General features: G+C 39.4%; 1 protein-coding gene across 1 annotated transcript; it reads right to left on the bottom strand.

The window, feature by feature from the left end:
* Positions 1 to 1,956: 1,956 nt before the first annotated feature.
* On the bottom strand, positions 1,957 to 7,070 carry LOC137293400 (heat shock protein HSP 90-beta-like). The gene is made up of 9 exons (XM_067823917.1): positions 6,892 to 7,070; positions 5,593 to 6,112; positions 5,110 to 5,330; positions 4,751 to 4,975; positions 4,195 to 4,551; positions 3,727 to 3,874; positions 3,287 to 3,555; positions 2,755 to 3,088; positions 1,957 to 2,377 (listed from the first exon to the last, which is right to left on the bottom strand). The coding sequence occupies exons 2-9, from the start codon at positions 6,110 to 6,112 to the stop codon at positions 2,265 to 2,267; spliced, it is 2,187 nt and encodes a 728-aa protein (XP_067680018.1). The 5' UTR covers positions 6,892 to 7,070; the 3' UTR covers positions 1,957 to 2,264.
* Positions 7,071 to 14,115: the final 7,045 nt, after the last annotated feature.

The following is a 14,115-nucleotide window of genomic DNA, read 5'->3' as shown; positions in this document are numbered from 1 at the left end:
AACCTTTAAGATATTTCATTTGTCGAAACTTGCGTCTCTTTTGCTGTTCAGTTTAGTTATGGTTCTGTGATACCAGTGAAGAACTCATGCTTGCCGATATAGATCACGAACGGGATGGGGGTGGTCAGGCTCGCTGACTTTGTTGACACGTCATCGTATGTCAGTTGCGTAGATCGATGTTCATGCAGTTGACCACTGGATTCGCAGATTGAAGTGTCGCGGAGTGCGGAACCGTTAAACAAACCAACCAACCTGTGGCCATCTGACATTCAACCTCGAAAGCAAATCAGTCAAATATCAGTGACACTGTCAAATTCTTGACCTAGATCATTTTTATTGATTTTTTTCCTACATTTGTAGTAATCTACTAACCGAAACATATTGACCAAAACGGTCCCATACATTGCCAAGAGATTTTATGCAGCTAGTCTCTTTAACCATACATCGCTGAGACTGGGGTTATGATAAAATCTGAAACGCCAACATCTTTTGACCAACGGAGTCGCCTAGTGGTTAAGGCGTTCGCTCTTCATCCAGAAGGCCGGGTTCGATTCCCTACGTTGGTACAATGTGTGAAGCCCATTTCTGGTGTTCCCGACGTGATATTGCTCGAATATTGCTGAAAGCAGGGTAAACCCGAACTCGCTAACTTCTGACATGTTGGTCTACATTATTAATACATTAGTAACTTTAAAGTACAAAGAAATTTGTACCAAATACTAGAACATAAAGAGGTGTTGGAAACACATCGTACATCTGTTGCACCTTGGGCGCTCACATGAAGTGTGTTCATTGGACTAGGGGATTGTTTGACAGTGGGTGGCCTTACTACTTAACTGAAAAGGTCAATTCAGGATTTAGTCATCTTCCTCCTTCAATTTTCACAAGCTGGCAGTGGCGTGAAATGTCTTGACAGTTCCGGACCTTGTAACTGGATACAACACGTCGGCCTTTCCACAACATTCTAATCCAGAGACTGTCTGGAGTGACTATGTCATGTATACAAGGGACGTTACCCTTGCATTTTAATTTGCACAACAGCTTCTATAAACTTAAGTATAGTAGGTTATAGAGATGTGTGGAAACCATTCGCCCTGTTCATTTATCATCAGCTCTACAATGCGGCACATGGTCTAAACAGGATCGTTTTTTCAATCCCTATGAGTGCGGGTTTTGACAGATTTCATTCCTCTTTCCCAGTTAACTACTGCATTAGATTAACTTGTAATCCATAGGCAAATTTCTTCAGTTCATTTTGTATATGGGCATTGTGTTAACTGCTTTGTCAAGAACCTCACACACAACAGTAACCGAGGCATGCCTGTCAGTCTCTTTTGATCCATACAGGGTACTAGCGATATGGGTAGACCTACACGAGCAAGACCAGTCATTAAGTTCCATGCATTAGTCAATCTTTTCTCACAATTTGCATGTCACTACAGCAATGTCTTCTAAACTTTCAAAATGATTTACAAAGAATACGTACTTCAGGACTTTTTATTCTCAAAACACTTATTTGTTAGCCCTATAACCCTGATGTTAGACCAGTGAGTTTAGTTTTACATAGCTTTTGGCAATAGACACAATATCAATAGCAATATCACAGCGGGAGACACCAGAAATGGACTTAACACTTTGTACCCACGGAATCGACCCTGGCTCTTCATAATGACACTTTAAATCCTGGACTACCCCATCACCCAATGTATCTTAAAAAATGGATTTAATGATTGCAGTAACTCATGTCAATTGCACTTGTGTGGAAAGCCTAAGATAAGAAGTCATGCTTACAATGTTGTCATATTGAATAAACAATTGAACAGCAGAGTGATCCGCTTCCTATTATCTATTTTGCACTGGCAACCAGTTCATAGTATGTGCAGCATAGAACTTCAGTAAAATGGCAATCATTCAGCAAGCATTTGGTACAAAACATCAAATGAATGAAGCAACATGTTTATGAAAAATGATTTTATTTTTCAACTGAAGTGTTAATGGTACATATGATGTACAAAAGTTGTCTTCAAAAACATACAAATGGCCTTAAATTGTACTTTTGAGAAGTTACAACTCAGATGGTGAAATGAACGTAAAGAAATCTGCCATAATTCTCTATCAGCAATGTCTTGGGTCAGAATATGGATGAAACTTGCTTCGTGATGACAATAAATAGCACTTCCACAAGAGTACACAGTTCATGTACACATTGCAGAGATACGTTTCACAATGACATTAAAGAGTCTTTTTATTCCAAGAAAAGTAGCTCAGTCAACTTCTTCCATCCTTGATGCATCATCTTCGTCACCTTCAAGTGGTGGCATCTCATCTGTGCCAGATTCTGTTGCAGATTCTGCTGGGATATCATCTTCATCAATTCCTGGAAATAGAATAAGTATATTAGGTACATTGGCAAGAAAAGTGAACACTATTCCAAAAATGAAAGGCCATTCTACTAAAACATGTAATCATGTACTTAAAAATTACAAAAATGATGGCATGAATGCCACTGCCAGATGACTATGCGATTCTCACTAAAAACTGAGACACTTATTCAGATATGAAAACAACTCCACTTGCACTTCACATCAACATTCCACAAACAAAAAAGAATCTTATGTGTCAAACAAATGCGTTTATTTTAAAAACTAGCCTTCTGAGATCATTCTAGTTTTGTAATGGGCAAATAAGTTACCACATTTTTCCAAAATATACATGTCACCCCTGCTCTCCATACAAATGCACTCAAGAGCTTACCTAGACCCAGCTTGATCATCCTGTGTATCCTGTTGGCATGTGATGTTGGGTCTTCCAGGGAGAAACCAGAGGCAAGGAGGGAGGTTTCAAACAAAAGCATGCACAAATCTTTCACTGCCTTGTCATTTTTGTCAGCATCTGCCTTCTCCTTCAGTGTCTTCACAATGGGATGGTCTGGGTTGATCTCCAAGTGTTTCTTAGCTGCCATGTAGCCCATAGTGCTGGTGTCTCTCAGTGCCTGGGCCTTCATGATTCTCTCCATGTTGGCTGACCAGCCATACTGACTTGTGACAATACAGCAAGGGGAGGTAACCAGACGATTGGAAACCACAACCTGAAGTAGACAAAAATATTCATATATTTAAATAATAACAAAATTCTCAATATATCAGAATCTATTACTACTAAATCCTCAGAGTCTTTACTCTACAGAGCTATAAATGCAAAAGATTTCTTTCTAGGCCAATGTGCACTAGCTGTAAGCATCTAAACATTATCTCTCAAGAAATCTCTCAAGAGAAAAGTAACTAACCTTTTCTACTTTCTTGTCAAGGATCTCCTTCATGACTTTGCACAGTCCTTCAAACTGAGCCTTCGCCTCCTCCAGTTTCTTCTTTTCTTCCTCGTCCTCTGGTAATTCCAGACCTTCCTTGGTGACACACACCAAAGTCTTGCCATCATACTCTTTCAATTGCTGAACACAGTACTCATCAATAGGGTCTGTCATGTAGACCACCTCAAATCCCCTCTTCTTCACTCGCTCAACAAAGGCCGAGTTCTGAACAGAGTCCCTGCTTTCACCTGAAAAGAGTTTAAAGTTTCAGAGCATGTTTGAAAGAACTCAAATTCCCATTAGCTATTTCCATTTAGTGGGGTTGAAGAGGGTGTCTGTAAAAGCACTACATGCAGAGACAGCTAAGCCGAAAAAGAAATTAGAAATGAACTCCAGCACAAAAAGAATCTTTGATTTACCTGTGATGTAGTAAATGCTCTTCTGGTTTTCCTTCATGCGAGACACGTAGTCTTTCAGGGATGTCATCTCATCCCCTGACTGGGAAGTGTAGTATCTCAGCAGCTCTGACAGCTTCTTTCTGTTGGTGGAGTCTTCATGGATACCAAGCTGAAATAAGTGAAAAAAAAACATTAAAAAATCAGCTGAAGTTAGAGAATTAGTATGGTCTTAAGCTGCTCTTGGCAATATTCCAGCTGTATCATGGCAGGGGACACCAGATATGGGCTTCACACACTGTACCCTTGCGGGAACATCCAGGACATTCAGTGTGAGGCGTTGACACTTTAAACCACTAGGCTACCCAACCATCCCTAGTTCGATTACAATTATATGTCTGAACATTTGTACTGTTTAAGAATAGGTGTCACTGAAGAAAATCTGAAGACAATTTTATAGTGGTTTTGCTCTGTACACATGTCAATGCATACCTTGAGGTTTTTGCTGAACTGTTCATAGAATTTTTTGAAGTTGTCTTTGTCTTCTGTGAGGTCTTCAAACAGTTCCATGCATTTCTTCACCAGATTCTTACGGATAACTTTCAGAATTTTGCTCTGTTGCAACATCTCTCTGGATATGTTGAGGGGAAGATCCTCAGAGTCTACAACACCACGCACAAAGTTCAAGTACTCTGGAATGAGATCTTCACAGTTGTCCATGATAAACACACGTCTCACATACAACTTGATGTTATTCTTCTTCTTTTTGTTCTCAAACATGTCAAATGGAGCTCTCTTGGGCAGGAACAACAAAGCACGGAACTCCAGCTGGCCTTCCACGGAGAAGTGCTGAAATCACAAGAGAGAACTATTAATTCCTCAAAATGACACTGGCACTTCCACTAACATAGCATTTAAACCATTGCTATAATCCACATCAATGTCATGTTATTTTTACTTTTACACCCAAAGAAACTTAGTTAAGCTGATAAATGAGATTTTCATCCCTAAACATGTACTTTTTGGCATTTCCATATTAAATACATACCTTGACAGCAAGATGGTCCTCCCAGTCATTTGTCAAGGACTTGTAGAATTCAGCATATTCTTCTTGGGTGATATCATCTGCATTTCTGGTCCACAATGGTTTGGTCTTGTTCAGTTCTTCATCTTCTGTGTATTTTTCCTTGATCTTCTTCTTCTTTTTCTTATCTTTGCTTTTGTCTTCATCCTCATCCTCATCAAGATCCTCTACCTTGGGTTTATCCTCATTCTGAAATCATACGAAACTTCAACCTTTGAAACAAGAATAGATGTAGGAAGTACAATAAACATGCCTTAGTGTGACACTTCTGCAAAACCTTGTAACTGAATTTACAGGACTGGTCAAACCCTTCAGAAACCCACCTCTTCCTCGTCTTCTTTCTTCTCTTCATCTTCCTTCTTCTCATCTTCCTCGTCATCAGACACCTCCTTGTCCCTCTCCTTCTCAACCATCAGTTTGATGGGGTAGCCAATGAACTGTGAGTGTTTCTTCACTATCTCCTTGATGCGACGCTCCTCCAGATATTCGGCCTGGTCTTCCTTCATGTAAAGGGTGATTCGAGTTCCACGAGGGAGAGTGGGATCTAACATAACAGGACAAAATAAAGATCAGAAACCTATGCTAAAACCTTAATCTTACAGTGAACCCATTCCTATGTATCAAAATAAATATTTCAAAGAAAGTAACATGTTCCAACCTTTAGGCTAGTATTAACTCAAAATGAAATGGTACCACTGTTGGCTTTGTTTTGCATTCTGCACTTGCAAACAACTGAATATCGCATCTTATTAAAATGTCTTTAATCTTATTTGAAACATTCTCAAAAACTATTACTCTGAATTTACCATTTGAACTTCTGATGGTGAAAGACCCTCCAGCTGATGACTCCCAGATGTATTGCTCATCATCATTGTGTTTGGACTCCACAACCACCCTCTCTGCAACAAGGTAGGCAGAATAGAAACCCACGCCAAACTGTCCAATCATAGAGATGTCAGCACCTGCCTGCAGGGCCTCCATGAAAGCTTTTGTTCCTGACTTGGCAATGGTACCAAGGTTGTTGACAAGATCAGCCTTGGTCATACCAATACCGCTATCCTCAATGATGAGGGTCTTGCTCTCCTTATCGGGAACAATTCGGATCTGCAGGTCTTTGCTGGCATCCAGTTTGGATGGGTCTGTGAGAGATTCATAACGAATCTTGTCCAAAGCATCAGAGGAGTTGGAAATCAGTTCTCTCAAGAAAATTTCCTTGTTGGAGTAGAAAGTGTTGATGATCAAGCTCATCAGCTGTGCAATTTCTGCCTGGAAGGCAAAGGTTTCAACCTCGCCCTCATCCATCTGGGCTTCCTGGGGTTCTGGCATCTGCAAAATAACATTTAACATTCATCACACTGAAAACTGCCATGCATTAAAACCGTGATTATGATCACAGTCCATATTTCCATCATGCAAGAAACACGAGCAAGATTCAGACAAATGAGAGTTACCATGAATGAAGTCATTAATGCCACAGAAATCGTACTTCCCAAAGGTAAGTATTTTATGTGGAATTGACTAAAGAAAGGGAATCGTCCATGTGAATATTTCACGGTACCAAACAAAACGCACAAAGGTACCCACGCAATGCGACCATTAACTGAGTAAGACAAAGGAAGTTGTAATAATGTTGACCTTAATCAATCCATTAGATGGTCACCGAGGAATGTCCAAATTCTGTAATTGTCTGCCCAATGCGAAAGCTCAAAAACAACGTAAAACGTTGGAAAGGCTAACTGAAATCAGCCGTGCTCTCACACTGACGATCAAGAACCTTTATTAATAAGTGTAGCCCAACTCACATAAATTATCGATCTTGCTGAATATCTTAAAGAACTATTGGCGAAAGCTTATTTCCGAACGACTTCGTGTATTTAGATCATAACTAAGTAACAATATCTGACCATACATTGTTAGAAGAACATGTCTGATCAGATCGCGTCCGTTAGTATCCTTTCACAAACCACGTGCTTCCCCACACCCGGCTTCCTCGTACTCACAGATTCCCCGATCACGCTCGATTTGGGGAATTTCGTGATAGAATCTTACGACAGACAGACCAAATCATGTCTCTGTTACTACATTTGTCCTTAAATAATACTCACCTTTACTTAATTCGGTAGTGTGATTGAGAAAAATCACGAAGTTCTTAGACGTTCAGCGACTTGCTGTTCACCTGTCGGCTGCTACAGCGTGAGTGAATCAGCCCGGTTTTATAGCCGCGCGCATACCCGGGACGGAAGCTCGCGCAGATCGAGGAGTTTCTAGAACGTTCTGCGGATGTGACGTCATGCTTTATTTAAGGCCGGGTTCTGTCTATAGTTCCAGTATATAGCGAACAATGATTGTGTCGCATTCCAAACAAACCACAACCTTTGATGATATGTTCCCGTCCTGCTTGTTGCTTCGTTTCTCTGTGAAATAAACAGAAAGATGATGTCGTTTTAGGTTGCATTCGAATTAGAGCTGTTTTACACTGGAAGAATGATCTAACAGAGGGGTACATAACCGAATAAAGAAATAATTCATAGTTGTATATTAAACTAAAGCATGCTCGTAGACTTGTTTGGTACAATGCGTTAAATTGGATTAATTTGGCAAGAATGAAAGAATCTATGCTTAATTTTTACGTATTCTTGAAGTTACTGAAAAACAGACACACTGACAGTTTATCCTGTAAAAAATGCCAGATGCACTGTTTGATTGCATGAATCACCATCGATGGCAGCAGCATCAAAGATAAGTAAGTTCGATAAAAGAAATATAAGATAAGATTCAGTTTAAGATAACATTTCTCAGGGTAGAGTAGCGCTCATATACAGGCAATATTTGGGATACAAGTATGAGAGATTTGTGTATCTCCTAAGATCAAATGCTAATTTACTCCTACATCTGAAACTATTCATACATAGTCTCAGCTAGATGTATAGGGATAGGGAGTGTAAGAAACTTTTCCTACATTTAATGTGTATTGAATGAGAAGAAATCGGATAAACTGTTCAGAGAACTTCACAATGATTGTCGAAATGTTGTGTCAGATAATCTTTGTTTCTACGGGTGAATAGTGGAATTATGCAACTTTGATGATAATATCCCAGTATTTATTGCATATAGCAATATTTCCAAGAAGATTCTTACACGTAATCAAACTGAAATCATTCAGCGACGTGTATAGCGTCTTCGGTTTTGTTGATATTTGAATTATTGTTTGGATTGTTTGATGTGCTTGAGCAGGGTAGGTAGGTGGGGTAGGTTGGTGGGGTAGGCTTTCCTTGACACCACCATCGCTGTAGTGGGTTCTTTTTCCGTGTGTTTTATTTCTATGTTTAGTTTTTATGTTATTTTGTTTTTGGTGTGTGGAGGGAGTGGGGATGGGGACGAAAGGACACTTTACCCCCAGATCCTCAGAACTGATGAGCAAATCAATTCTCCTGGTGACAGCTGTAAGCTTATTTCTGAGCATCTGGATTGTACAGTGAAAAATGTTCTGTTTAGTGTTTGTGAGACCGGTGGGCTGTATAGTTGCAGCAGTTTATGGTCACAGGTTGCCTTTCGAAACTACCCACAGTACACAGCGCTAAACAAATTGGCGGTTGCTATAGAAACTTTTCTTAATGTAACATATGATCAGGCCGCCGGATATCGAATTACAACATGAAACGATGTAGTTGATTATTTTGTTCCATTAAACGCTCGTCGTTTAACTACTCGGTCCGTGTAACAATGACGCAACGTCCATTTGTAATGAGCATGGGGGCAGGGGTTCTGAGGGGCAGGGGTGTACTCCCCTTCTGCGTCCAATACCCCCCGCCATCAAAGGAGATGATGTGTTTCCTGTTATTGCATAATAATTCATGCATGAATAATTAGCGTATGGGTGACAGATACAGTCGTAAAACCGGAATCTTATTATCGGTTCATAATTTAACAAAACATTTTCAAGAAAAACCCCAGAATGTCTTTCCAACTGACATGGTGGTTTAAGCTTGTTGGTGTCTCCATTATTATTTTAATGCCAGTGTGTATGTATATGATCAATGTTTAATGTATCGTATGGTTAGTTATATTTTGTTGGTTGCTTGATAAAGGCTGCATGCACTCGACATTATTCCAGATATATTCCGGCGCTCTGGAAACAATCGCGTCTGCTCCAGACATTCCGACATCTAAGGTATCGTAAATTTGTATACTGTCATAGAACAGTCACTGTGAGGGGACTGGTGAAATATGAATGCATACATATATAGCATGGCTAATTATACTGGATATGACAGTGAGAGCCCTGGTCTGCTAAATTCATACAAACCAGTATGACTAATTATTATGGATATGTTATGAGGAAGGACAAGACATTTATTGGTAGTCTAGGGTGGTTAAAGCGTTCGCTCGTCACGCCGAAGGCCCGGGTTCGATTCCCCACATGGAGTACAATGTGTGAAGTCCATTTCTGGTACTCCCCACCGTGATATTGCTGGAATATTGCTAAAGGCGGAGTAAAACACAACTCATTCGCTCTTACTGTGATGAACACTCACAGGCTGATGCATGGTTTCTCACAAATCATTAAGACTAAAGATTATGGATATCAAAGTGGGAGCCAGTGTGATACATAGATTCATATATATCAGTATGACTAATTATTATGGACATCAGTCAGGGGCGTTTGAGAATAATTTCTATATAACCGTAACCGAACACATGTCATTTATTACATGGAGAAATGAGAGAGGCCACACCATCGACACCATTCGCCTAGCCCCACTCTCTCCAGCCCCGTGTTGTTACAACGCCACTAATTAGTACCTCTAGACCCTCGCATGCCTGTTCTGTTAGCTGTACTCACTCCCCTGTAACTGGATTAACTGGTTCAAGCCAAAACATCCTCATCTCATTATGAGAAATGCTTTGCTTCTAAACTCTACACATTACACAATCCTAATAAATGCACTTGTTTCTGGATAATAATCATAGCGTTTCATAGAGGTAATAACAGTCGATGTTGAATTGTGTTTATTAAATTCTTTAACTTATGTCGGTGTTTACTGGATAGACAACATGTACCTATTATGAACACAGGAGTGGATTAACACTCTTTGTCACATGGTAATAGTTGTCATTAGTAACGTACATAGAAACGGTTGCACTTAATGTGCATGAATAGGCACTTAACGAGGATATAGCAAATGTAGACCCGTGTAAATTACAGTTAATTAAGACAAATTACTGCCAGTTGGGCAACTAATCAATATAACACAATTACACGGAAGGATACAAATCCCAAACTTGATTTAGAAAAGTCCAATTACAATCACATAAATCTAATTTTTTAAATGGATGAAATCAAATAAATCGGGTAAGCTCCTTTGAGCGTGATCCTTCGTACCCAGGCGACGATGTCCGACATTGGGCTGAATAGCAAATATCAAAATATACTTCCTCTCTAAAGTTTAGACTCAGTGAAAACACTCACTATGTGTTATGCATACATATATATAGTTACACTGAAGATTGATTTCTTCACTAACTTCGGGTACCAACTGCAAATTTTATGCAGATGAATTGCACGACAATTCAAAGTGCCAAAAAGCATGTGCAAGTTTCGTGCACGTGAACAGCTGCGCTTAGGTGTAAAGTTTTGTTAAGAATCCTTAAATGTTCACTCTCATTCAATGATTCATTGACCTCATGACAATAATCTGTTCAACCTTACGAATTTGTATTAGAGTACATCCGGTCATGCGTAAACAGTAGGGAATATTTTGCAAAATTTAGGGTAGAATGGTTGATTGAAGCAAGCAGCTATATTTACACAAGGGAGTCTAAACTTTTGAAAGGAAGTATATGAGCTTGATATAGATCAATAATGTTGGTATACATGGTATAGTTGATTTGAAGCTAGTCACACCTTGTTGGGGAAACATACTACATAAAACATGTACGTCGGTCATTTAGGTTGTTTGAGGAGAGAAAAAATATTGCCTTTATCTTCCGTACTAGGTGACTAATACTCATATTTCATATTTCACTGACAGCTTTCTTTTATTGTGCTGAAGCTCATAACCACGGTTCCGCTAACTTTGGTACTCGTTTGAATGAGTTTGTATATGTGTGTTTGTGGTACAATATGTATCGTAAATAGATTTTTAAAAACATATTTTTACTCATGAAAATATAAATAACATGAATATGGATTGGCAAAACAAGCCAAAAGCTTATGTAAGTGCCTCTCAATTAACTATCATACAATCAAAAATTTATACAGTTCAGAGGCAATGAATTATTTCAGAAAAAAGCAAGAAAACCCAGTCATTTCCACAAAGGCATGACATCATTAGCATTCGGGAAATAAGTCCATACAAGTTGCATTAAAAGGGTTCTTAGTAATTGTAGTCTAGAAAAATATGAATATATTTGAAAGCAGTATGTATTTATGAACAGAGTCAAGAATGAGTTGATTAATTCTGTTGCTTGAAGTTTGATTACCTTGACGAACTGAATTTAAGTCAAAGCCATTAGTGTAAAAAAAATGATCTGATCATGAGTCATAAGTCATAATAAGGGCAAGAAAAGAAGTAATGGAGAGTCTTCCCATGGATACCTACATGCACAATTTGGATTATCTGAAATATGTCTGTCGTCATGCGATGTGCGTTCAAGTCACTACACCCCCAATCTGAGACGAGCATGAATTATTTGACAAAATCTAGATCCGAAGTTTTTGTCAAAGAGAACATCGTAAATAGATGAGGTATCAGTGGTTGTTTAAACAATTAATTATTAGGGATAGTATGTATTTCATTGTTCCAGAATCACTTGTAGGTGTATGGCATGTGAGACCTGCTCGTGCGTGCGTGCGTGCGTCTGTTATGCTCCATTTTGACATTTCCCATGTGTCTCCGTGCTTTTGGATTATTTTTTGTGTTATGAGTTAAACTGCAACTTCATGTAACAAACTCACCGATAGGGGATTTAAAACGAATTAATGCGCGTTTAATAAATCGAAGAATGGACTGTAGACAGTTCGTCTCTAAAATAAACATATTTTACACAAAATAAGAATTTTAGATTAAAATTATGAATACAATGAAAAGGGGCCCACACTGAGGGTTTTCTTCATTTGCATCTATATGGGAATCTGTATGGTGGCCGCATTTTGCAGTAATTTGGGAAGGAATTTGTGGCGTGGTATTTGAACCAACATCAAACATCGGTGTATTCTTGTTTTGTTTGTTTTTGTTTTTTGTTTTGCTTTGTTTTTGTGTGTGTGTGTGTGTGTGTTTTGTTTGTTTGGGGGGAGGGGGGAGGGGTTGGTTTGTTTTTTTAGGAGGGTGTGTGAGGAGGGTGGACGGTGTGTGTGTGTGTGTGTGTGTGTGTGTGTGTGAGAGAGAGAGAGAGAGAGAGAGAGGGGGGAGGGAGGGAGAGTAAGTAAACTGAGTTAGCTAAAAGTATTTACTTGTTTAACGGGATTACTTAATTAAAGTTTCTTAAGCTGCCCTCTTTGTCGACAGCGCGTAGTACATTAAAAAAAACTTAAGTTATAATACACATTTAAATCACGCGAGATGATGGCCTGACAAAACTGTTCATCATATTAGTAGCTTATTAATGAAACCCGAGTCATGCCTACAATGTTTTATTGTCATCTTGTTTTTTGTAATCTTTTGATTGGTTTCCAGTTTACATTCAAATTTCGGGCCAGTTAATTATTTTGTGGGCTTTCAGGCATTGTTAGCCCGAGTGGCTACAAAATTTGGAAACTATTTCGCACACTACATACAAAATGTTTTCAGTCGCTGTCTCAAATATATCTTGTCCTCTTAACCGGGATCTGAACAATTTGTAGTTTCTAGCATCTACCGTTATCATTTGAAACAATATTAAATAACTGATGCCTATAATGAAATGACGATGGAACAGAATTGAGATCTTTTATGAACGCTTCTACAAGTTCGGATTTCTGAAGCGTGACTCTTGATCAGTCTTGGCAAAAGTGTGAGTTTAGTTTTACGCCATTATCCCAGCTATGTGGTGGCAGTCTGTAATGAATCGGGCCAGACAGTGCAATGATCAACATCATACCGAGCCCCATCACTTATTCATTCATTCATTCATTCATTCTAACCGCCACACTGACCATCCGACGTGTGTGCCTGTGTGAACCCACTGAACCCATGCGGGGAATCGAACCCACTTCCAGAAATGGACTTCGCACACTGTACCCATGTGGGGTATCAAATGGATCTCCATGTCAAATTAAACCCCTGAGTGTTGTGTCCAGGCTTACAAACCTTCATCACTCAGCTGGAGGGGAAGTAGTTAGTGAGTTTAGTTTTACACTGCACTCAGCAATATTCCAGCTTTTTGGTGGCAGTCTGTAACTATTCAAGACTGGACCAGACAATCCAGTGATCAACAGCATGAGCAACGATTTGCACAAATAGGAACCGATGACATGTGTCAACCAAGTCAGCAAGCCTGACCATGCGAACCGGTTAGTCCCCTCCTACAACAAGCATAGTCGTCTTTTAAGTCAAGCATGGTTTGCACTGCTACCCTGAACCTTCGCAGGTCAGACCGGAAGTAAACCACTATCTACTCATTCCTCCTATAAAGCAGCTTCCATTTGGGCCAAGTTGTGTACAGGGCCCCTTCATTCCATTGTGAGATTGATCAGGGGGTGCTTAACTATGTTTTTGTTTATAAATTGCAATGTTTAGTGTTGGGTCATTGACGCCACTTGTACATCATGATGGAAAGCTGCTCCTCTGTCTTTACATCATGTCATTGAATTAAGGTTCAGACAATTCACAAAACTGATCAGTTTGAAATAAAATTTTTGGATCTCTGGAAACTTGCCATCCCTGAATATTCCAGCCACAATGGCAGGGGACACCAGAAATGGGTTTCACACATTGTTCCCATGTGGGGAATCAAACCCATGTCTAAAGCGTGATGAGAGAGAACCTTAACCACTAGGTTAGCCCTCTGCCCTTTACCTGTAGAGGGAAAGCTAGTGCTGCAATTGTTTCATGAATACCACTAAACTAAAACGAAGATGCACAGGTATAGTGACAAACCATGACACCAAAGAGAGGCAAAGACATGATCTGGGCCTAGATTTTCGAAGCTGTCTTAGCTCTAAGACAGTCATAAGTGACATATCTTAAAATTAACTTACAACTATGTTAGTACTAAGAGAACTCTGAAAATCCAGACACTGAATCCTAGATATCACGTTGCCCCAGGACAACTGAACAGCACACGGCCTCAAATGACCAATTACTCTAAAGAGCTCAAAATCATTTAGGGAAACCAACAGATAACAAAAC

Source organism: Haliotis asinina, chromosome 8, assembly GCF_037392515.1.
Source record: "Haliotis asinina isolate JCU_RB_2024 chromosome 8, JCU_Hal_asi_v2, whole genome shotgun sequence".
Taxonomy (NCBI): domain Eukaryota; kingdom Metazoa; phylum Mollusca; class Gastropoda; order Lepetellida; family Haliotidae; genus Haliotis; species Haliotis asinina.
The sequence above is the reverse complement of the archived record's forward strand: the minus strand, read 5'-3'. Positions and strand labels throughout refer to the sequence as shown.